Consider the following 25618-nt stretch of genomic DNA (forward strand, 5'->3'; position numbering starts at 1 on the left):
TGTCTGTTATCTTGCACTTTTTCCCCCCTCTGTATTTCTGCTATCTTTAGTTTGATCACTGCTATACCCCCTCCATTGATTTGCGGTAATCCTCTCCATTCACTCACGCACCGCCCGAGGAGAGGGATGCCGCCTGCGGGTGGCTCAGATGCTAATTGGAGTCTCGTGGGAGTGAAGGATGGAGACGCAGGCTGGTGGTACCTGAGCCTACGGACTGTACAAACAAACAGTTCCCATCGCTGCTGCATTAGGCTACATCGCAAGTAGCAGCACATAAATGGTGCTCCGTAAACATTCCTCCGCTCTTACTGTTCTGCTTCTCTACACTATTCTCATCTTGGATAGTTTGATTACAGTTAACAAGCTTTGGTATAATCTCTGGAAAAATATTTTTTTCCTTTTTTTTTTTTTTTTTTCCTCCTTTGGCTTAAGTTCTCCCCGACTGCAAAGCCACCGTGGGTATTATACCCACACTACTTCCAAGAATTCAGCAGATTCTTTTCTTAGATAGCAAAAATATACCGGTGTCACCAAACTTTATTATAATATGTATCATTAAAATGCCTACACTGCTCAGGCAATTTGATAGCATAGAATTTAAAAATGTTAACTTACCTTACCAGCAAAATCTATAGCCGCAAAAACACCTGGAATGTCATTGTCACAGCTTCCTTCAAGAGACACTGATGTTACTTTAGTAATGTACTTCTACCTTCAAAATAACTTGCTCATCCTTCTATTTATAAGGAAGTTTCACACTTTTATAAACCAATGTGTTAATGTCTTCTTTGCCCTGCAATTGAATTCACTAAAACAATCTCACAAATAAACATGTGAATCTAAACATGTGAATTAATCTTTACATTAATGCAGAGAGCTTTAACAGTAGACTTAGTGATACATAAGTTCAACCTTTTATATCATTCTCATTTTATGTTTAGGTTTTTTTTTTTTTAAGTATTGCCAGTCTACAATGAAATACTTTAAAGTGCATTAAGATCACCATCTTAACTTGTGAACTACACAACTTAAACACTTATCTGTAAGTGAGAATTACTTCTGGAGCTAGAGTTACCAGATGTAACAAACAAAGGTTTTCTTATTTCTTCCCCCGAAGATTCTTCTAAAAAAAAAGTCTAAATTCAGTTTAGTGTGCAAGCAAATTTTCTTCCAGACTTCTCAATGACAAATTTTCTGACAGTCCTAGCCACTTTAAAATACATGGAAGATTCTATAGTCATTCTACTGTATTTTTGAACAGTCTGATGGACTAAACAGAGGCCTAGAGAGGTTTATTTAGCATTAACCAGTTTTATTATTTATAGCGTCATAAAGCAGACTGAAGAATTAGAGATGCACAACTGAAAAATTCTCAAGCATTTTATTTCATAACCTAGTGTATAAAACTTCAACATACAAAAAAAAAAAAAATCAGAAGTGAACCAAAGCAAGATCTCTTAACACATTTTTTCCAGAAAGCTTTACCTAAAGGCTCAGAAGCAGTAAACATTCAGCCTATTTAAAAATGGGATTCAGAACAATCTTCATACTTGTAGTCTGCAGAATTATGAATCAAACGGACCAGGTTTTGATGCCTTCTTAGAAACGGCTTAGTTGCCGTAAGCAGTGGTGTTTGTGGGGTTTGTCTTCGGTTGTTTTTTTTTTTTTTTAAATACCTAGTTCACTTTCAAGATCACAATCAGTCTTGGTTAGTTATCGTCAGTGAAGCGAATATGTTTACTTGTTTGTTGAGTCTTTTCAAGTCTCATTCTTTCAGCTTTAGCAATTAACTGCAAACAAGAAAAATATTGTAGAAAAGATTAGAAGAAAATTATATTGTTATGATTTTGTCTCACAGTCATGAATATATATTATTCATTGATTTACAAAACTTCATAAGAAAAAGCTAAATTTTGAACAGCTGAGCTAATCTGTACATCTGACAAAAAAAATTAAAGCAGCCCTGATATAATTTATTTCAGTATTGCCTCAGAACGATCAAAAATACTAAGACATCTCTTCAGTCTCTGGGCAGTGCAGCACCTTTCATTCCATCCCTTCTTCCTCCCAACATGGTTGAAGAGAACAAAATTATGCCTTCAAAAATCCCGAAACAGAGTCTCATACAGTAAGTTAAAAAACCCTACGCCTTTATTGGATTCATACTGTTGCTGACAGAAGAAAAACAAGGTCAGACCATAAAAAAATGCCTTAGTCAAATGTGTGTCATTTTCTACACTCAGTTAGCAAACAAACAAAACCACTGAAATCCAGATGGGGGCTATCCTTCAGGCTGGGAAAACAGCACAGTACATATCACAACCCTGCTGAGAATTAATCTCAAGAAATAACGGCGCAGCTTGGAGGAACATCGATGCCAGGAACCCCTAACTCAAAACCCTGTCTGACCAGGGACTTGTTTGTTTTCAGCTGCATTTTAGGGAGATTGCCTAAATTATGAGGGTACCTGGTTAGCTGTTCCCACTACAGAGGTATGAGAAATGCTCTTGTGGAACATAACTAACCTGCTAATGTTCAACTTGCACGTACTGTGTCTTCAGGCAGAAAACAACACTGAGAACAACGTTAAAAGCATACTTGTTTTTAAAGCAGCCATACTAGAACTTTCACAGATTTAACCACAGCACTGCAACAAAGTCATACTAATACCCAAAAGCAAAGGTACAAGCTTTGTTACTGCGATGCCCCATTAGGATTCCTTAGCCATAAGCAAGAGCTCATGAGGTAACTGTTACATGAATAAGATGGGGGGGGAGGGGGGAACAAGCCACAAAATGCAAGGAACAAGACAGGCTGCCTAATCTGAATAAAAAGTGAGAAAGCAGGAAACTCCTGTGAATGTAGGCACATCTGGAACGCACCAGCATAAATCCACATTAACTTATCTGACGGAGACGACTAAAACATATTAGCTGGTGCGGAGGTAACGGGGCACCTGCTCACCAGGCAGTCCAGTAAAGAGTTTGCTAGATTTGAAAAGTTTCACATATAAATCAAATTATTTACTATTTCTCTACATGACTGTGGTCACAGCTATGTCCTGCATGCATTGCATCTTGTACACAGCATGGAAGTGCAAGGTATGCTGCTGCACTGATTATGGCAGTCAGGAATTATACTCTACACTGATGTTGCACGGATGCATTGTTTGCTGCGCTGCAATATAATTACGCTACCACAGTTCTACTGGTACGTCCCCCTGCGCCACCCAGCATTTAAGTTGATTGCAACAGCATCAGACCGTAAGTTCTAGTAGATGAGTTTCTCAACCATTCTCCAGAAATAAAATTTATCTAAAGATGTAACTAAGAGTTACTTTGACTCTCTGGTATCTGAAAAATGGATTTAAAAAATTAAAGCCTAAAATGAGGTGAGGAGTACAGTGGTTCATTCGTTCAACATATGGGATGGAGAATCACAAACACTGGAAGGAAAGCTCTAAGATGTGAACTGCCCAGTTCATATCAGTGAGCGTTTCTATACCAGCACCTCAGAATTTGCAAGAGGCCTTAAGGATTCCCTTTTTCAGCTAATCAATCCAGTATCAGCACCTATTTCTAAGCACACCACTATTAACGTCTCCCCGAACAGGTACCCAACCCTTCCATCGATACCAACTTCAGAGAACCAGGGAAAGGGGCTTATTTGTGCTCTGGAGTGGGACCTCTCCCCACCAGTACGCAGACAGGGAACTGGTCAGTCTTGCAAGGACACAGCCACTGAGCCCCAGGCATAATCAGAAGAGAATTGTGTGGGCTGCGCCCAGGCATTCCCACTGCCCAGGCATTCCCACTACCCTGCTTTCCCATACATTCTGCAAATTATTCCGCTCCTCACAAATACCCAATTCTCACTTCCTCCCCAAATGCCTTTCACTTCTACCACCCTCTCCCACCCTCTTCAACTTCCTCCTTTCCTTCTGTGTAAGGGGCTGTACAAGGTGTAAACTAATCCCTCAGAAGAGAAGTACCCAAGTGGAAAGTTTGCAGGCACTCACGCCTTGGCTTTGTGAACAGAAGACCTGAATCAGTCTGGAGAGTTTAAGGCTACAGACTGATGAATTGCTTTAGGTCTGTATAAACTGGCACTGCCCTAAAGAAACAGTTCTGGCAAGAAGGTTTTAATCTGTATCACCAAATCACTAAGGTTGTTTTATCATGCAGCTGAAAAACAGACTAAAGAGAACATGGATGTGGATGGGGCAGCAGAGGGGAACACGGAGGTGACAATGAACGGCCAGGCCTGAGGGAAAAGGCGGACACTGAACACCTTTTTAACTCCAAAGGACGGCTAAGCATTAGCCACGAGTTCTGTTCTGGGGAACCATGGCGTATCTAGTCTTTTTTGGACACTTAGTTTATTTTAAGAACTACGCTAGAGAAAGTAAAATCTCTACCACTTTTTTTTTGGGGGGGGGGGAGGCATTATGCCAGAAACCCTCTGCTGAAGTGACCATTAACCCTTACCCTGGCATGCCACAGGATCCATTGCAGGAAAGCCGAGTAAGCTTGTACTTTTTACAACACATGGAAAAGAGGAATCTCAATCTACCTGAAGTTACACTCAAAAGCATCTCTGTGCTCTGTTACTGCGTACTGCCTGTAATGTGATGCAGTCCACGCAACAATATGTATCCTATGAATACTCACATTAACATCACCGCAGCTATATAGCTTATATAAATGTAACTTTCAAGCCTACATTTAAACACTAATTGAAAGAAAGGATAAGATGCTGTCTTTGTTATAAATATAAAACAGCTAATAGGCAAATGCTCATCTTCAAAGAGAGATCTTGTAAGGGATTTTAAAACCTTGAACAGAATAGATCTTTACAAGAAAGATACACTAATGGCATATTCAGCTGTACTTGTTTAATTATGAATCATTATATTACTTTTTTCCTTCCTTTTATTATGACCTTTGAAAGAAGTCAACTTCTGAGTACTTTGGAAGAATTTTCAAATAAAAGATTAAAATTAATATTAATGAACAGAGAAAAACACTGGTTTTCTTATTATCAGTCTGTATTTCTGGAATTCAGACTGTCAAAAAGTAACGAAAGGGTTAAGAGTTATTGACTACAGCAAGGCATTCTTTTCTTGATGTTTTGCTTAACAGTGTTAGCATTTAAATAGTATTCACTAAGCTTTGAAGTTAACACCTCTCAGTGTTGCAAGGTGATGGGTAAGGGGGAGGAGCAGGAGCTTGCATCCTTGCTGCTGCTATTGTTAGGCAGAACTGAGACAGTTTATATTTGCAAGCCTAGATGAGGTACATTACTGGCCAATTTACACCAGTTTGGTCAACAAATACCAATCTTCAAAAGATGAAGAACAGACACTTGAAAGCCGGGCACCTACAGTCCAAATTAAAGTCAAAGATGCCACTGGCACCTTTTGTTTAAAAAAGTAAAAGTACATTTATAAAAACTAAAAAAAAAAAACCCCAAACCTGGCAGCACTCAGTAAAAGGCTCTAAAGCTGTACAGTTTTCACATTCCCTTACTGCTTATATTAAAGAATAACGGCTAGAGCCAATGCCATTTTTATGCTTTTAAGAAAATCAGATCAGTCATTTATGCACACCTTTGTTTAAAAGAACTAGATTTGTCTATGGAATCTCTGAAAGAACATTTAGACAAACAAGATAATACATGCAAACTATGCCTTGTACAAGACAAAGTTTTGACCTGTACAATTGCTGTTCCTTTAGGTCAATATAATATTTCTTTTCAATTATGTACGGAACAACTAGGAAATTTTTGGTACTGTGCGCATCACTGGAGAGTCTAGGAAACAAAAAGTCTCCTAAGTCACCAGCAAATAATTAAGGTCAGATGATTTTGAAGTTTTGCAAGCAACAGCATAAAGATTCAGGTTAAAGCCAACTCAGAAACCTTATCTGTAATGTGTGCGAAGTAAACCTAGCAATAAAATGTCTGTGAAATACTCTTTGGCTCCTCTCTGTCAGGTAAAGGATCTGACTGGCTTAATCAAGAGCCCTTCATGCCTGGAAGGATCTTCTGGGGCAGCAGTGGAGACTCCAGCCTGCAAGTTCATTGCAACACTCCCTCAACGCTGTGGCCTGACAGGCGCACCAAGGTCAAGGCTGGAAGGAAGTTTCACTAGATGTGAGGCAGTTTTGGTCTGGAAGCTGCTCAGCTACGGATGCTCGCAGCAGCGTTCGGATTTGCCTGAATCAGAACATAGACACACCAATGCACAGACTCTTGACTACACCAGGAACACACCAGTGTTCACCATAGCACAGAACTGTACACTAAAAAAGTTGTGTACATCGTGAGAAAAAAAGAGATTCATTCCGAAGAAAACCATTTTCTTTATCATACTACAGAATTAAGACTAAGATACTAGACTTGATCACACTAGACCAAATCAAGACTATTTAACTTTTTAATGAGCTCATCCAGACAGGGTTTTAAAGGAAATGCAGCTTACAAATTAACTTCATGCCTTTAATCATGGATTTAACTTTCTCCAGTTGTCTCCATAAAGACAAGCCTTGCATTTTGCAACTGGACCAGGACAGCCACATGTTCTTTATTTTGTCGCTGTAAAACCCTGCTGCAAAGTCAGTAGAAAGTGATTTAACTGGATCAAATACAGAGCCAAACGTTTAAGTATCAAAAAATGTAAACCTACACAGAAACAGAGTCAGATTTTCAACCACGGCTGTACAGGAAAAAAATTTACTTGCAAATTACCTTCTCAGTACCCCGCTTCTTTTCTCGAGGCTGGTTAAGTTTAGCTTGTCTGTCCACTAAAATCTTCTGCCAGTAACGTTGTTCATGATCACCTTGAAAAACAAATTAACATTACAGTACATGAATAAAAGTATTCAGTACAAATGGATGCAGTGTTTTCAGCTGCGATGAGAAGGTATCTTTTCTAACCAAGGTAAACACATGTGAAAAGACCCGTTAAGGAAACCTAACAAGTATTTCCCCATCAGTCTGAAATTTCATAGTCGGAGAAGTCATACAGCATTGCAACATCTGACCAACACACCCCGAGGTGAACAACGAAAAGAAAAACTCTGTCCAAAGAAGCTTAAAGCTGACATCGAGGTCTCTGTTCTGTATGAGCTGGACACGACCCGAATCAAGGTCCTATGCATTCTATTAACTTTAGGACTGGATTGCCAAGGTATTTAACTAAATTTTCCTGAGCACGGTGTGTTACAAACTTAACAAGAAAAACTGAGGAAATATGCAAACACCACTCTCTACATGTAATTAGCAGAAAGAGCTCAGCTTTAGCTAAAGTTTCACCATAGCACTTGAAGGCCCTTTGATTTACTGATGTACTCAACCTCTGACTCATTTTAAACAACTATCAAACAGAAAAAAGAATAATTACTGTAAGAATGACTGAGATTATTTTGTTTCATCAAAACCATTGTTAGAAGCAAACTCTGGGGACTTCATGGGCAGTTAGGAATATCTGAACATGGGGGGCAATATGAGAGGAAATAATTTTGCGGCTTTTTTCAGCGGCTGTTTTGCAGTAAGAAGCACTTTGCCACTGTTTCCTCTGGTTTGTGCTGTAACTATCACGATGGGAATTTTGTGATGTAATGTTGTACGGTCTCATGGGAAATCTTCAGTTATAGGGAAGTTTCCCAGCGATCTTGGAAAAAATTCCTGCAAAAGTTATGGAATCAATAATTCTGAGAACCAATTTTGCATAAATTTAAACAGCATTATTTACACATTCAATCACAATAACATTACCATAGATATTTACTATCTTGCCAGATGAAAAGCTGAAGACATTTAGTCAAAGGCAAGTCCCAAGAAGTAAAATATTACTGGGAAAGCTTTAGTCCCTACAGTAGGGAGCATTAAAGATTCTTTCCTTATTCTTATTCTCTTTCTCCTTATGCCACCAAAAAAAGCTGAAATCCTTACTGTGACTTCTGCGTTCCTCAGAAGCCTTTCCATTCTCATTTCAATGAACCAGTTTGAAAAAAAAAAAAAAAAAATCTTAAGACTATGAATGGAACGCTCCTACAATGCAGTACTTACTCCTAATCTGCTACTACACTCTTTTATACAAGGATACAAAACCAGAGACAAATACACAGCGCACGCAGCTGGAAAATGCTGTATTTCCAGTTGTTTCTGGATCTCTGGAACACAGAACACTCTGGAGACAAATTATCTCCAAATGACATTAGCAGCATCCAGTGAGTCTCAAACTTTAATTAACTTTGGTATTATGAAGGTTAATGCTTCCATTATAGCTCTTCCTTCTGCAATCCTTAATTGCCATTTATGGGGGTTTACATGCCTACGTGCATGCAACTGGGCCCTATGTGAGGATCTGTGCAGGAGTGCGGTAAAATATTTAAAAACACAGATGAGACAATCTCATCGGGATTGTTTGACCTGGTTTTTGCGCATTTAGGATTTTCAGTGCACGTCTGGAATTGTTAAATTTTATGAATACAGTAACAAACTTTGAGAGACTTCCCCCCTGCCCCTTCTTCTACCCCTGACTTCCATAAAGAGGTTTCTCTACACTTGGAAGACTAGTCCAATCTAATACAAGATACAAATTTAGAACAGCAAAGTAATTTCAGACAAAAACCAACACATATTAGGATGAAGTTCCAAGGTAAGCCAGTAAGAATTTTTGTGTAAAGACAACTAAAAAAAGGCATTACTCTGGCATAAGTGATTCAACTTCCTGAAAAAAGAAATCTTAATTAGAAGGCAAGTGCTAAAACCACTGTAAGCATATCCATGCTGTTAGATCCTTGTCCTGCTATTTCACACATACGTTCCGTATTTTCAAGGAAATCTTCAGTTAAAATTATTTTGCATCATCAGAATGTTATATGCATAAAGCCGAAATGTGAATTAAGTTCTACAGTCCATTGCCACTACAAGTGACGTAAATAAATCAACCTCAAAAGAACAGAATTAAGTTGATAAAGGCAAGCAAAATCATTATTTTGCTCTGAACAGCGGCATAAACACTCTGTTTTACCAATTTCACTATTATACCGAAATGAGAAGACTCACTGAAAAAAAATGCAGTCTTTTCCCCAGCTAGCAAGATACCTGAATATATCCATAAAGCTACCATGCGATACAATCCTTATCACAGTACTTAACCTTCTCCTCTACTACCATTAAAAAAAAAGAAGTCTTACCAGTGAGAACTTCGAATTTCCAGTTGTTTTTGATCTGTATTTCTTTGTATGACTTCATGACAATCTGTGCATCCTCAGGAGTTTTAAAACGAACATGACATTCTGTGTCTCCCTCCAGCATGTCAACATAAGCAACATCAGCCAACACTGCCAAAGCATCCTATCAAAGCATGTGAAAGAACACAGACCACAAATCAGACTTTAAAAAAAGAAGATAAAAAGATAAACTTTTTCACCATTTGTAGATCACTGCCATTTTCAAAAAGGTCATGAAGTAGAAGGCAATAACTGAACTTTTTCATTTAATCAATTAATCTCTTGTCAAATAGTTTTGTATTAATATTTTTCATAAGAAGGTTATAACTGAAATGTGATTTATGAGCGTACAACATCTATTTATCTCTCATCCTGCCCTCCCAGAACAATTTAAAGCAGTAATTCCTGAAGATGGGTTTGGTTTTTTTTTTTGCATTAGAATAATTTTACTAACAGAGCATCAGTAATTATCCATTTACTTCAATACTGTATCTGTATGGACTTTTTCAAAAAGGTAAAATTATTTGTGTACTACAACACCAATGTATGTCGGTCCAACAGAAAAATATCTAACTTCATTCTATGCATGAAATATATAAAAGCAAGCTCATTCATAGCAGATTATTTGAGAAACGAGTAATAGTAAACTAACCCTTCCTATCTTTATGAAGTGACCTCTGCCTGAAAATTTTCCCTAACAGCTGAAGGAAGAAGAGTCACACATGCTCTTTCAGATGAAGTACTTCACTTGTAGTACCCGCTGTTAGGGAAATTAATTAAGACCACACATTCCTAGTCAATTTTGTTCACAGCGGGAGGCTCAAGTAAGATGCTACTACTCAAGAATTATACACTGCTTTTAACCCTCCGCTACCAAGGACAGCCTTAAAGCAAAACTTAAGTGCCAACACTGTTGAGATCATTTGAGAACCAACCAAAGCTACTTTCCACTCTTAATTCTGCTATCCCGAAGTTGTGCTTACACAGAAAACTAGAATGACCCTAACCAGCTTACTAGAGTTGGCAAATGTTATGCTCTCTGAGAAGCACCTTTATAGCAAAATATGTCAGTAGTGAAATAAAAAAATCGAAACATCAAAATAATACTAGAACTACTCCACAAAGATCTTTCCAGTGTGTGGAAGTAATTAAGCCTGCCACACAATCAGAAGTACAGATCAATTCTGGAAGTTTATTAAGGAAAACAACCCTAGATGCATTGCTTTGTGGTAGCGTTTGCTGAAGCTACGACAGTCACAGAACACAGGCAAAGCAAGGTTTTGTCAGAGAGTTACACCTTTCATGAAAGCAACCGGCCAGAAAAATCCAGTAAGTGTCGAGTACAGTTTGGAGCTTCCACTGCTGACCCGAAAAAGAGCTGGTGCACCCTAAAGATTATTGCTTTTTCCAACTAGAGTTGTGTTCTGCAATTACATGTCTCCCTAAAAACCTTGCCTTTTTTGTTTGCTAACATTTTGTGAAATGTTTTGCCTACATACTTATTGTGGGAACCAAAGACATGATTAACAATGGCAAAGCCCACCCCAATCTTACTTTGTCCCCCTTTACTTTCACAAAGCATTAATTTTCCCTGAAACACTTCCGTAAAACTAAACCAAAAGAATAACTGGAAATACCTGAAAATAGCAAACTAAGTTGGCTTTCAGCTACAGCAAGAACAGTAAGCTTACCTCCTGACCACAATATGTTAAGCTGTGACACAAACTTAACACAGTAAGGTGCACACTGCAGTCAAAGGGGCCCTCAAACGTTACAGTGACAACCACTACATTCTCTCAGTGTCTCCAGCACTCAGACAACTGCCTACAAATATACCTAGGCAGATAAGACTGATCAAGTTGAAACCCCATCATCACTTTGTTCGCAGTGAGAGAGGCGTCTCGCATCTTGCTTCGATTTATGCACACACTAAACTTCACACTTGCAAGCAGCCAGTGACTTCAAACGGACTACTCAGTTACAAATATAGGTAGTTTGGTAAGTCATCTCTGAATTCGCATTTTGAACCATTCGCCTAAGTGGTCTGAATATTTATTCCAACATGAGTTCAAGTTGTTCAAATTCTTCCCAGATGTTATTCATCCAAAAGTGCAATTCATGAAAGAAAATGTCCTGTGCCACATTCACGGAAAATTCAGTATCTGGAAAAAGCCTGTTATTTCCTTTGGAAAACTTTTAATATTTCCATTTCAAAAGGATGCAGCTTAAAACTGTTATTTTCCTTAAAAGAAAATATTCTACTTAACACGTGTAACTTTGATATCATGTCGTGAAACAAAATTCAAGTTATTCTAAACACTTTTTTAAAATTGAGAAAAAGGAGCACTTGCCATGGGGGAAAAAAAGGCAAGAAAGAAACGGGTGAATGAATTACTGGCCAAGTTCTGCTGCTGTCACTCTCGCTGAACTGGAGTTTTTGTAATTGTGAATTTCTTCCTGGAAAAAGAATTGTTTTCTCACACAGAGAGCATTTTCTTGCCCCCAAATTCCTGTTAGTGGTAAAACCCCCAATATACTATTACAGATTTCTTGATCTGAACTGTGCCAGAATGACTGGCACAGTGACAAATACAGAACACTGTGCCCACTTTGTCTTCAACTTCTCTTTTTAAACTGGGAAGAGCTACTCATCCTCTAGAGCATTCTTTATTTTTGTCATTATTTTCATTATAAACTTGACATTGCTTGTAGCACTCTAAAGGCTAATTTTTGCTTTGAAACACCCTCTTTACCCTATTTTGCCGTTGTAAAATCTGCCATTCACAGGTACTAGAGAAGAATCTGTACACAATTACTCGCCAAACAAATAAAAAAAACCAAAAAAATCGGTAAGACTTGTTTAAATGGTATTCCATATTCAAACATTTGGGGGGCACCATAAGAGGAAAGGCTAACAGCTACCCTGAGGTTACAAAGGCATTACCTTGATCTGCTTCCTGCCCGGCAGGGGCTCAGTGCTAATGATCTTCACAATTACTCCGCTCACGAACTGGGGCCCCATTGTGTTAGCCTTGGCAGGAGGGGCAGAATCTTCACCGGTGGCTGGTCAGTTTGAAGAGAGGGGGGAAAAAAAAAGAAAAAGTTTTACATTTATTAGTTTGACAAACTAAAGATGCTATAAAAGCACATAAGCAATGTGATGTACACAATAAATGAAACCAAGGGCATCAAATATTGCTACTGCAGAGTCTTTTTTTTTAATCTAGGATCAAGACTGTTCACAAGGTAAAGCCAACGTGAGTGACAAAAAAAAAAAAAAGGAAAAAAGAAAATAGCTCCAAGAGAAGTCTTAGAGAAGTTTTTACAGCCTACACGGTCTCCTTATGAGAATATTTTATATTCTATTGACTACAGTCAATAGTTGAACCCTCAGTTCTAGAGTGATTGAAAGTAAGTAGACAGGCATTGATGTCAGTATTGGAGTTAGTGAAATGAAGTACAGAGGAACCAGAGCAAACAAGAACAATTCTATCTATGAAGTGTGTAGAAATTTAACTAAGAGGACATAATTACAAAGCTACTTTTAACCATAATGCTGATAAAACCCAATTGCAAGCCATTTGTTGAATGCCTTACCTTAGAGAAATTGTTTTGTAAATCGCTGCAGGTATAGTTAAGCCTAAGCAAATCAGGCCCAAGTTACACCATCAAAAAAACTGATTCTTGATTTACCTCTCTGAGGCTTTTATAATCACAATTACCTAAAAAGATTCTAAAAAGCAGCTTAACAAGTGCTACTGCAATATGCTGAAATTACTTGTTTAGTCTTTACTTATAAAATTCCTTAGTCCAAAATCTATCTAAATGAGGGAGGTTTACTTTTAATAATATTTGGCATTCAGAGAAAGCACCAGCATTATAGAAAATAAAACCTTTTTGCAGTGTTTCTGGAGGACCAGTGTCTTAAATCCCTTATGTTTGTGTACTGGAATCATGAAGAGAACAAGACAAAAAACATCACAAGCAGGATTACATTTGTCATTTTCAGAGTGAGGCTTTTTCTGTGCACAAGATTCCGTTTCCATCTCTCCCACAGGCTCAGGTTTGATTTGAGACATGGTTTTCTTTAAGGAGGCCATACTGGCTTTTTGAAGGGCCAGATATTCTTGCTTCAAATCCATCCATTCGGTCCTACAAGCAGCAACACAGGCATAGGATGTCAGTTGTAGACAAGAAAATAATGTTTAGAAACTCACTTAAGACAAAACAGTTTACTAATAGCTTAAGCTGAACTTGGTGAGCAGTGCAGACCATTCTTACCATTAGAGTAAATTAACCTGCACTTAGGTGAAATAAAGCCCTGTCAATATCAGCATTTTTACTATTTTGCTTTAGCTTTTAATATTCCAGGCAAGTTCTAACAAGGTCAACCTACCACTCAGGTAGACTGACTCCCAAATTTGTTTTACATACTCAGAAAACATATACAACAGCTCGGTAAACTGTTTTCTACTGGAACTACACAGAGGATAGGCACTAAATTCAGAGTTAATTCAGAGACAGTGAACTCTAAATTCACTGAATTAGTTCAGTGAACCCGCTCCTGTGCTACTATATTAAGAATCGGTCATTTATTTTCTAGAAAAATCATTGATGGAAAATCAACAACTGGTTAAACTCACCAAAAACCTACTGAGATAAGAACATTCCTTAGCATTCAAATGCATTTTGGTTAAAAAATACCACCACATGGAAGCAATTTATATATTTACATACATTTAGCATGGAGATGTTTCTGCAAACAGCTAGAGCTTTGCTCCACAGAAACACAATGCCTATAGTGGCACTGTGAGAACGACTCATTGTTACCCTAATCTGTGCTATCAAACAAGCTGATAGAGGATTTTTAAAGAGGAGGATATCTTGTGGTAATGGTTTTAGCTGTTAACATTGACAACTGTATACTTCAAAAAAGCATCCAGACTCACCCAGGATCATACATTCTCAACAGAGCAAAGACATTAAAATAACAAAAGACCCACGTAATGATTCTTTGAGATAAAAAGGCAACACCATTCCATAGCAAGGTATGGTATAAATACAAGCTCAAGGAGGTACTTGTTGTTAACTTGACTCGAAGGAAGAGAAGACCAAGGGGAATGAGTCAGGCAAGTATTTGCAATGCTTATGCTCTCTTAAAGCTTTTTTTTACCCCCTTTGCTATAGTTAACTAAAATTTAAAACTCTTTCTCTGTATTTGATGCAGTAGTCTCAGAATCTCAGTGGAAGAGGACAAGCATCGTTGATAACTACCATTTTTTGTGGACCCCTTTTACTTTAACATGGAGGTGCTTTCTGTGATTTAAAAAAAGTAAGTGCTTCCATGTTTTAGTAGAGGTGAATCCTGATCGCAATACTGAAATACCGTCCAGGATTTCTCTTTCTGTCCACACTTCAGTCGCAAGATTTTTAGATCCGGGAAAAGAAAATTGAAGAACTTTGGCTGTAAGCAGACGGAAGGTGCACTTCTCCAACAAGAACTAAAAGAATAAGTGTAACTAAACAAGACAATTTCTCAGTGGCCTGTGTGTTCAAAAAATTTGAAGCAATTTTTGAATTTCAAAGGACTCCCTTCGCTTTAACATGGAGGTACCGGCTGCCTAAAAAAGTAAGTGCTTCCATGTTTCAGTGGCGGTGGATCCGAATGTTCTTGAACGCATTTCCAGAAATCAGCTACAGCTCGAAGAAGCCTATTTACAGTAATATACGTGTATGTTTGGTTATTGCATTATCAGAACTCTGTATATACCATGCTTTTTTTTTTTTAGTTTTTTTTTTTTTTTTTTTTTTCCCCCGTTACTATTTAGTCTCTCCACTTAAGGATCCCCACAACTTAAATGTGGATGTACTTGCTTTGTTCCTGAATAGTAAGTGCTTCCATGTTTTGGTGATGGTGAATCCTTTTTTACCAACTGAAAATATAACGAAACAGATACCGAAACAAAAGATGTATTTGCGCTGCACATGTGGCCTCCGTGTTAGACGCAATTTTGCATCACGGTGTAGCACAAGATGGCAAGGACCCCCTCTACTTTAACATGGAGGTACTTGCTGGATGCCTAAAAAGTAAGTGCTTCCATGTTTTAGTTGTGGTGACTCCTAAGAGCCCAACAGTTGGAGGCAGAAGTATTTTTGTGAAACTTAGCCATGTATTAACTACTGAGGAACCAGCTGTAAATTGGTGATTTGCGGTTACTGTTACAGTCAGAACTATTCTAGGCAGAACTCAAGTCAGACTTGAAAACTCTGGTATTTGAACCTTTTCAGCTACAGGCTAATACTGTTGCTAATATGCAACTCTGTTGTATAAAAATTGGAATTGCACTTTAGCAATGGTGATGGACTGTCAGACATGCAAAGATTTAAATAGTCTGAATTAAATATTCCAAAGGTTGGAAACATTGTGAAATCATGTATATGAGCCTGTTAAGCAATAAAAATTCAAACATGATATGAGCCTGTTAAGCAATAAAAATTCAATAAAAAGTATGCAAAACTTGGTGACTTTGAAAAAACAATTCATACAACAACTGCATACTCCAGGAAAACACAAAAATTAAGAATACAACAACAGCATACTCCAGGAAAACACAAAAATTAAGAACAATGTTCCAAATGCCCGAGGTTTGGAGAAATGCAGTAAGTTGGCTAACCGTTAGGCCAAAAGGCCATCACTACTGCCTTTTGCAATTAAAATGACAACAAAAAAAAGATCGTAAAACTATGTAAAACCTATTTAATTTATTACATAATTTGTGAACAAACGGAAAGCTGAGCCCACCCAGCCTGTACGTAATCCAGGACTGGAGGTGGTAGATAAATCAAATGGAACAAGCTGGTGGAACAAGCTGGGATTGTTAGCCTTGGTCTCTCAAGTAGATCAGCTTTTCTTTTTTGGGGGGTTGAAAAGTCAGGTTTTTAAGAAGCCAGCCCACCACTACCCCGTATTGCTGAAAAAAAATGCAATTAGCTCAGTGAAACCATGGAATGCGCTCATGCTACAAAAAAGGCTATGAAGCAACTAAACAATAAATCCCTCCCCATCCACCGGGTACCGTAAGCTAATCAGTCCCCATCCACCAGGTACCGTAAACCAATCTCGTAGTTACGTTTCATAACCTACTTGGAGAGTACTCTGAGTGGAATTACTTCTTCACCCATTTTGTGTCTTTCTTTGTGTTTTTTCTTATGTTTCCTTTTAGATTTTGAAAGGGATGTGTCTTTTTTATCTTTGTCATCTTCTGCAGAAACATCTACATTAAAAAGTCCAAAAGAAAAATGTTTATAAACATTGACAGATACTTAAAGATATAAGTATTATATAATAAAGCCTGAACATTTCCATAAAATGGCATAGTATTATTTCATTCCTTTCACAAAAATCAGAGCCTACTACCTATTTCTAGTCCACTTTCTCAACTACCTCAGTTTAGCCTCTAATCATGGATGTGATTTCAATGCAGCATTTAATCCCATCTATTGCTTTTTTTTCTTATCTCATGTAAGAAACTGGGCATCATCAGCTTTTTCTTTTGTATTTTAATCTTATCTAGATTCTTATACTGCCTACGCAGACTGTTTAATCCATACTTTACTTCAGTGAAGTTCTATTGATATTAACTTCTTTGTGAACTATTTTTACTTCTGATGAGATTTACCTGCTTCAGTGTTGAAAGTTCTTTCCTATTCTCCATGCAGCTTATCTCCTTGGAACGACTCTTTACCAGGTTTAAATTTAACTGCAGGGAACACCACATATTCCTAAACTGACCTTGTTATGCCTCCACCATATCAACCATTTTTCACCTACTGACCCAAGCAGAACAACCTGTTACCAGTTAAGTTTGCAATCTTTCAAAGACAGAAATTCAGTGTCTGAATCTTTCACCAGCACTTCAAAGTTTTACTCAATAATCTCTAATCCAAGTAATAAACCTATTAGCCTCCAAAAAGTCAGTTCACTAATGCGTTTGTATTACACAGATTACACTTGTTACATTTCTTGTTGCTTTCCAGCCACGTTCTTTGCAACCCCCCTTTCCTCACTTGCTTGTCACCCTCTAGCGTATCGAGATTCCTATTTACTTAACTTAGGCCACTACAAATACAATTTCAATCGCAAAGAAAGGGATTTCTTTAACTCAGGCTTTTCTCCTTGTCTAGACTTTTCCCTCATTACTAAGCCTACCATTTGTCATCTGTAAGAGATACATCTGCCATTTGATTTCATTCATGCATATAAATCATGAAAATACTAAAAGGAGATGCAACAAACTTTACCATTGGAGTCTTTTGGAGCTTCCGTTGTTTCTTCTTTTACAGGACGAACTTCATCCTTTTGAACAGTTTTCTTGACTTTTGGAGTTGATGTCTCACCATCTCCAGAGCTGATTCTTTTTCTCTTCCCCGGCCTGCTTTCCCAAGGTACCTCTGAGCTTTCTGTTCTGTCCCATTTTCTCTTCTCTCTCTTTGAGGGCTGCCTGTGAGTCTCAGTTCCCTCCATTTCTGAACACTCCGATGAAGTCCTATGTCTTTTTGACTTGGGTACTTGCTCTGTTGTAGTGTTCATGTTTGATTCCTTTGTCTCTACAGCTGCCTGTACATTGCTCTCTTTCTTGATTTTGGATTTCTTTTTTTTCTTCTTTTTCTTCTCTTCTGTATTAAAAATACAATATTTAAAACTGCCAATGATTAAAAACTAGATTAGATTAACTAACCTAAGTAAACAATCACAATATTGCACGTCATGATAATCTGGGAAGTTAAATGAAACGCCTGTGTCTGCCACCTCTAACTATAGGAGAGATGCAATACATCGTCCCGAAGTTCTTCCTAGGCATTTTAACCAGAAGAGAAAAAAAACACAGATAAGACTCTCTCTCTCTCAAAGTGAGAAAGACCTCTGGGTCACAGGGGCAGCTTGACTACAGGATTCCTGAAGTACTTACTCTCACATTAAAAAGAAAGGGGCTAGACTTCTTAGCTTCTCCTTAACAAATGCACATTTTGTTATGTCATCCCTTACTTATCTTTGAGAAGAGATACCTTCCTCCTTCCAGGCCAAACAACAACGACAAGAAGATAAAAAAAGACTGCTGATTTATATTCTGAGAATAAAAGGAGATAGTCAGCCCAATGAATATATCACGCTATTTATGTAACGAACAACTGTTTGCCTACTAAATTAAAGAATATTAACTTAACCAATCTGAAAAAAAAAAAATTTATTTTCAATACTGTCTACTTGCTTCGAAGTCATAATAGGCAGGATGCAGTACGAAGCAGTAGAGCGCATCTTATGTGTGTTTAAAGCATGGTTTAAAAAGCATGATTTTTCCTTGGTTTTGGCGTTGGTTTTTTTTTTGTCCTAATAGTCACTGGTGTAACAAAGACTTAGTGATAATAGTGAGGAATATAACATATGATTCATCATTATGCTTATGAAAAAAATGGGAAGACGTCTGAAGTCTGGGAAATTGTATTACGTCATCAGAAACAAGTAAAAATGTTTCAGTGATCAAAGCTGCAACATAATCCTGTGATGCTGATTTGTAAGTTATAGTAGATTGCATTTATTGGAAACATGCTCAACTGTGAATTCAGGATTCTTTTCTCAGCAATACCCTCCAGGTTTTTACGAGTAATTATGAATCATGTGAAGTGGAATTGTAAATACGCTGTAAAGAGTTCATTCCGCCATAGACTGCTCCACTCAAATAGCAAGAGTTCCAAGAGGAAGAAAGACTAAAATCTACTGTTTTCATAAACCTCTCACAGAAAGTTTCAGCAGAGAGAAGAATACCACAAGGTTTGCTCTGAAGTATGTCAGACAATCACACACTCATCTGAACAGCCTAACATTTAATTATAATTTTGCTCTTATGTCTGTATCTTTCCCTTCAATACTAAATATTTTTAAAACAATCCGTGTTAAATTTGTCTTTTGCTAATGCTAAATGCTTAGATAATGATTTATTGTACAGTCTGAAAGCTGCTCTGCCAGCCTAACAATGACTAATGGTGGTAGCTGGCAACAGAGGAAAGAATAAATTAAGTTCTTTATCAAGCAGGAAAACAAAAAGGCAGAAATTGACTTTCTTTTAGTTTTACACTTTCATTCTTAAGACTACATTGGCCAACAAACAAACAATGCATTTTTATTTTTATCGAGTTTTTAAGAAACGTGACATTAGACTGCAGTAACACAGCAGTTCAAAACTCTCTGCAGAAGTTGAGGCACGAAACAGTTTTTCTTGATCCCAACAACTTAATAACACTTACCTACTACACTGCTGTTACTTGTATTCAGTGCAGGAACAGGCTTATTCTTCACTGTTTTAGGGAAAATCCCAGGTTTCCGTGGCGCTTCTTCTGGTGGATTATTCAAAAACTTTAAAAAAAAAAATTTAAATCCACAAACCATTACTAAAAATCATATTTTCTTAAAGAATCTCCATCCAAGTTAAATCCAGCAGTCCAACATTTATTCAAGAAAGATGTAGTCCCTCATGACTCCAGGGGTATACATTGTTCTTCCACTACTTTCAGTGGTGTGGTGGGTTTTGTGGGTTTTCTGTTGTTGTTGGGTTTTGCTTTTTAAGTGCAGAGCTTGCTTGATTTCACATTACTAGTGTGATATCTTTATGCATCTGTTACCATTATATTGAAACATAAATGTTTTTAAACCTTCAAATCACATTTAAATACAGAAAATTAGGTATGACCATGCTTGTCTGATGAAATTTAACAGCCATTGTACTGTTACACCGAGATCTCTATTTCCATAAAAGATGCCAAGAGCAGCCAACCAAATTATTCCAAAAAATACCCACTACGCTTCTACTAAGTCTCCAGGTTATTGACAGAATTACACTTTTAAAGAATTGTGGCATTCATTGGAGGTTTGGGGGCAGGAGACAGGAACATAACTCCTGCTAACTTAAGTTTTTAAATTATGATATTTTCGCAATTTCTCTAAGATTCAGTAGACGAACTAGTACAGACTACACCATCCATATCAAAGTGACAATCAGGAAAAATGTTAACAGACCAGAGGCACCATTACTCACCTCAATAGCTTTCTCTGCTTGCTCTTTAGTTTCAAATTCAACAAAAGCAAATCCCTTTGGATCGCCACTAGTTTTATACCGGGGTATACTGACGTAAACTACATTACCACACTTCCCAAACACCCGCTCAATCCAACTGTGATTGACATTTTTGGGAAGCAGCTCCTAAAAGAAAAAAAGAAGCAAAGAAATGTCATTTTCTCACTACTTCATTACCATTGTATCGGATGGTTTACTACATATTCTAATTAAAAACTCGTCATAATAAAATATATTTAAGTTTCATGTGACAATTTCGAGAAACGTCTTTTATTTCAGTAAGTATTATTGTCGAGAGGTCATAGAATTCAGGTAGTAAAAACAGTGATCTGAAAATGGATTTCTAATCATTCGTATACCTATAACAAATACATTATATATTCAATTTAGATGTTTATCTTCTTCCTGTGACAGATACCAAGACCTCACCTGCAGCTGTATCTTTGCAACATGAAATACCTTAGTAAATATAAGACCTTCAAGCAAACATAATTCTGCATTGTCTTAAAGTATCCACTGCACAGCACAAGGATTTTTTTTTTTTTTATTGTTGTAATCAAGGTATCACAGACAGAATTCTTGTAGGTCAGTAAAGAGTCACTACTCAAACTGATAAATTCCTGAAATGGTAGCTGACATTTCAAAGCTTTGCAGTTAGCACTTACGGCCTACTCCATCAGGTGCATCAGAAACTTTTAGCCAGCTTCTTGGATGATAAAACTGTCCGATTTCTATTTCTATAAACTCCTTCATATAGAAAGATATTTTAGCAGCTTGCAGACATCATGTCTCAGTTCCTAAACATTTCCCTTCACCAATCAAAGAGCAATCCTGTGATAGCAATTTCTAAATAGACCCAACTGAACACTTTAAAACCCTGCTCTCAAATTTGTGCCTAAACAACAATGGAGAGTCAGCAATACTTCATTTTTTTCATGTTAAGTTACTGCACTAAAAGGTTTTTTCTTGTAGGAAAACATTATTTATCACATTCAGGTAGAAAACTATTCTTGCATGAACTTTGCCTGCCTGAGAAAAATGTTTCATTATGATTTGGTATAAAGTTGAAAAGCCAGTTACTTGAAGCTTTAAAAATATTACGGGATGAGTACAAAATAATACTGTATGTCAAAGTATAGTTTATGTTAAAGCATATAAAAAAAAGTCACTAACCATAAAATTATTTCCGAGAAATTTAATGAAAACTTCCCCTAAATTAAATGAGATTGTAAAAAAAACGAAGTAATGAAGTTACTATTCCTTAAAGAAACACATCTTTAAGTCTCAATTTTTAGTTCAGAAATGAAGCTTGGACGTCCTGCACAAATTCAGAAAACATACTACTGTTGGAGACAATCCTTCACAGTGGAGGCTTTAACTGTAACCTTTGTATTAATCCAACATAAAAATCTTTATTTCACCTACTCCAGAATGAAACAGAACTTACCAACACCTTGACTACTTCTGCTCCCTGCCACTGCTACATACCAGTCATTTAAGACGGCTTAACATTTCTGTAATTGCAGTATAAAAAGCAGATACCTCATACGCTCGTCTTTAAAAAGGAAAAAAAACTCACCCTTTTTGGTAGCAGTAAGAGAACACAATGGGTTGCTAGATATTCTCTATATCAGATCTCTATGAATTCAGTAACCTACAAAACACACCAGTTCCCTATTTCGGCCTTACAGAAAAGCTTAAAATTAAAAACCATTTAGCTATGTATTTAAGCTACGTATGGACTATGTAGCTCATTAAATTTCAAATATCTTTTCCAAAAAACGATACAGGCAAAGTATTTGAGAAGTTCTAAGCAGTCCCTGTAATCACATTAGGGAAATACCATGATTGGCACCTTGTACTTTAAAAAACTCCTAATTTTTTCTGGGCTTTTGTTAAAGAACGTAATGATCAGAGTAATCCAGCTTCTCTTTATGTGGATGGGCTGCCATTTTGGCCATGATTATTATGTATCTTCATCACAGAAAGCTTGGTGCCTGCTTGAAATTACTAATTCAGCTGCTAACAGCTACAGGTATATACCTAAATTGACATTAGTCATGAAAAGCTTTCTTTAGAGACAAAGGGAATTCCACACTGGCTTCAAGTCTATTTAAAAAATTGCATGGGATTTTATATAAGTGACAGTTCAACCATCAGATCTCTTTCCATGCTACCACTTAAGTGGATAAACAATACGATAATAGCTGTTCCACTCTGACACATCTGAAACACCATGTTGAGATGCAGAGTTTTTCCAGCAGCACAAGCTGTTTTCATTTGAATTAATGAATCATTTCAGTATCAAGGTAGCCACAGGATAGTGTGCTACTAGGAGAATTTCCACCCACCCCACCCCTCCCAAAGCCCCCTAAACATAAGACTAGCTCATTTAGGTACATTCTGCCCTTAAAAGAATCATGTTTGTGTCACGGCACTTGCCTCTGATTTTGTAAACAGAAGGTACTTTATAAAGTCTTGCAAACTCAGTTTGATAAAACTAATAAAGTAGTTATTCTAAAGCTTTGACTACATTAACGTAATTTGTAAATATTTCTCGGTACCAGTTTTGCTCCGGAAAAGCCCAGTGAAAGCAGTAACAGCTAAATCAAAGTGCACCTTTTCTTACTAGCAGGTGAAGCAGCTCTTTGCTCAGCATTTAAAATGATTTAGGCTGGTACAAGAAATCAGTGTACCAAACTAATCCCTTTCTTGCCACGGTTGCTGCCAGCGCTCACCTGCCAATAAATAGCTTAATGTACTTCCTGTAGGTACACTGCAAAAGCAACAGTAGCCAGCCACCTGCCCAGTCCCTCCCTGTGTTAATAAAAATACTGATGCACAGATACATTTCTGATACAAAAATATTTACTGCATTAAACATGTACATTAACCCCACGCTATGGGCCTCGGCATTACAAGTTTAGTACATCTATAACGCATTTTCCTCCCTCACGCTATCCTTTTCTTTCGGACAAAAAAAAAAAAAAGGACAACCAAATTCTATTAGCTTTTATACTTCACATAAACGTTTCTTGTACTAAATCCATGATCTTCTCTAAGAAAACCTACCTACTAATTCTGGTAAAACTATGTAGCTGCTTTACATTGGTTTTGTTGCTCTTGATACAGTAAATAATACTATGCAATTAGATTGTCATAGACAACACACAGTAGGTTTTGCATTCTTAAAGAATTAACAGCAAGATTAAAAGAGAAATAAAGCACTCTGCCAAACAGACACAAGGCATATACAACACGTACAACCTTACCACATAGACTGTGCGACTATCCACATCCTTTGGTCGCTCACCCAGCGGTTGGCGTCTTCTGATTCTAGTTCCTTCTAAATCCAACTAAAAGTAACAAGAAATGAGCAAGCATTTTCCATAAGATTATGGCCTACTTCAGTACCACGATCATTATTACTCCAACATCAGCAAGTACAAAAGAGTGGAACATGAAATACCTCTACAACAGATGAACTTTTAACTGCTCGAGCTATCAATTTTCCATCGGTAGTCAATTTTTTCATTTTGTTGAAAGAAACAAGAAGTGATATGTCAACATCTAGGGATAAAAAAAAGGTGCAAATGATGAAATCAGGGTAATCTAGAAAGCAGTAGTTATGTATTCTAATCTGACATTAAGGCTCCGGTAGTATTTTTGTAAAACAATCTGCAAGTCATAAGTGCAGTATGTAACCATGCTGCCAAGGATTTACAGAAAATTTTTACCATCAAAATTAAAGTTTCAAGTAAACCTATTTATAATTTTCTTTTGTACTAACCTTTATCAAAGGAATTTCACTCTTTTACCTCCCCATTGATAACTATTGTCTTTGAAAAGAAAGGAAGAAAACTCCCTTTCTGAGTAGTTTTACAATACAAAAACAGTTTGCATTGAAAACATGCCACTCCTTCAAATACTCAATTATGTGTTTAACCCCCTCTTCCCCGCACAAAAGAGCCCCTGCTTCACTTCAGTTGCAATGAGTCACGCTGCTAAAACCTTCACAGAAAATGATGTAGTATTAGTCTCAATAAAAAAGTTAGAGACATCCAAGCTCTAGTATCTCTAGAAAATGTAGGGTAAATTTTATTCCTCTGAAGGCCCTTTTTCTAAAACTGGCTTGAAATTCAATATAATTGAGGACTACACCAAGCAGTTGGAGGGCTACACTTTTCACACAATGCAACTGGACCAATGATTTACACTTTAAATAAATATGGACTCCTTAAGAAAACAAAAATAAGTACACACTTCTGGAAACTGCTATTTTTTTGTTTTGGTGGAAAAGGACCACCTCTTTTTACAGACATACCACACTTCTAGTCCATCTGGCATAACACAGTTAATTGAACAATTATGCTGATAGACTGTATTTACCACACACGTACTGCTTTTTAAAGCAAAAGCACACTAGTCACTGCAGCTAATATGTAAATTAATTTCTTGAGGAACTGGCAAATAGTTTCAGAACCAAGCTCAAATTCCTACCCTGAAGTCAAATCAACCATGTCAAAAATTGTCTAAAGTAAAGAGACCCACAGCATCCCTACGCGCAAATACACAATTTCTCACATACCAAACTTGGGCAGTAAACATCAGAAAAAAGTATCTATATCTAACCCCAAATCCAAGCGACATTTTAATTTCTGCATATATCTACCCTACAAGTCACGTCCTGTACCTCCGAGGACAAAATGCCCCTTGTTTGTTTGCTTATTCTTAAAATGATACAAAGTTAAAAAAAGAAAATCAGGTTTCCCAAACAGTCATTTCTACCCTGGCAGATGCCTCTAACTTACGTCTGGTAGTAAGGGAAAGGAAAAGAGAAACACTAAATACGATTTCTAAAAACTAATACCAAGCTCTGCCTCCTGAGCTGCTAATCCTAATGCTGGTTTCCAAGCATGCAACTACTGTCTTCCCCAGGAGTAGACAAGCACCTCGAAATAACTTGTAACTGTCACCAGCAGTACAGTGAAGAAGAAAGTTAAACATATCTGTCTACTGAAATATACTGAATGTAAACTTACACCCATCTCTGGACTTTTCTATTTGTTCTCGGAGAAATCTATCTTTGTGGAGATTAACATCGCCAAACCAGAAATCCACTTGTTTCGCTATATCTGCCAGCACCTGTTTAACCCTTGACCTCTTCTTTTTCTCTCTCTCCTTTTTCTGTTCAGTGCTTTCTTCTTCCATGGCTTTGTCTCTTGCAGTCTCAGTCTCCATTCCTGTCAT

The 25618-nt window shown here is 37.3% G+C and overlaps 1 protein-coding gene across 1 annotated transcript; it reads right to left on the reverse strand.

The window, feature by feature from the left end:
- Positions 1-1363: 1363 nt before the first annotated feature.
- LARP7 (La ribonucleoprotein domain family, member 7) lies at positions 1364-25618 on the reverse strand. Its single transcript, XM_009584895.1, has 12 exons — positions 25411-25618; positions 23838-23938; positions 23641-23724; positions 20330-20494; positions 19542-19650; positions 17541-17915; positions 16384-16513; positions 13234-13391; positions 12184-12302; positions 9204-9363; positions 6748-6839; positions 1364-1790 (listed from the first exon to the last, which is right to left on the reverse strand). The coding sequence occupies exons 1-12, from the start codon at positions 25616-25618 to the stop codon at positions 1710-1712; spliced, it is 1782 nt and encodes a 593-aa protein (XP_009583190.1). The 3' UTR covers positions 1364-1709.

Source organism: Fulmarus glacialis, unplaced genomic scaffold (genome assembly GCF_000690835.1).
Source record: "Fulmarus glacialis isolate BGI_N327 unplaced genomic scaffold, ASM69083v1 scaffold3949, whole genome shotgun sequence".
In the NCBI taxonomy this organism is placed as follows: domain Eukaryota; kingdom Metazoa; phylum Chordata; class Aves; order Procellariiformes; family Procellariidae; genus Fulmarus; species Fulmarus glacialis.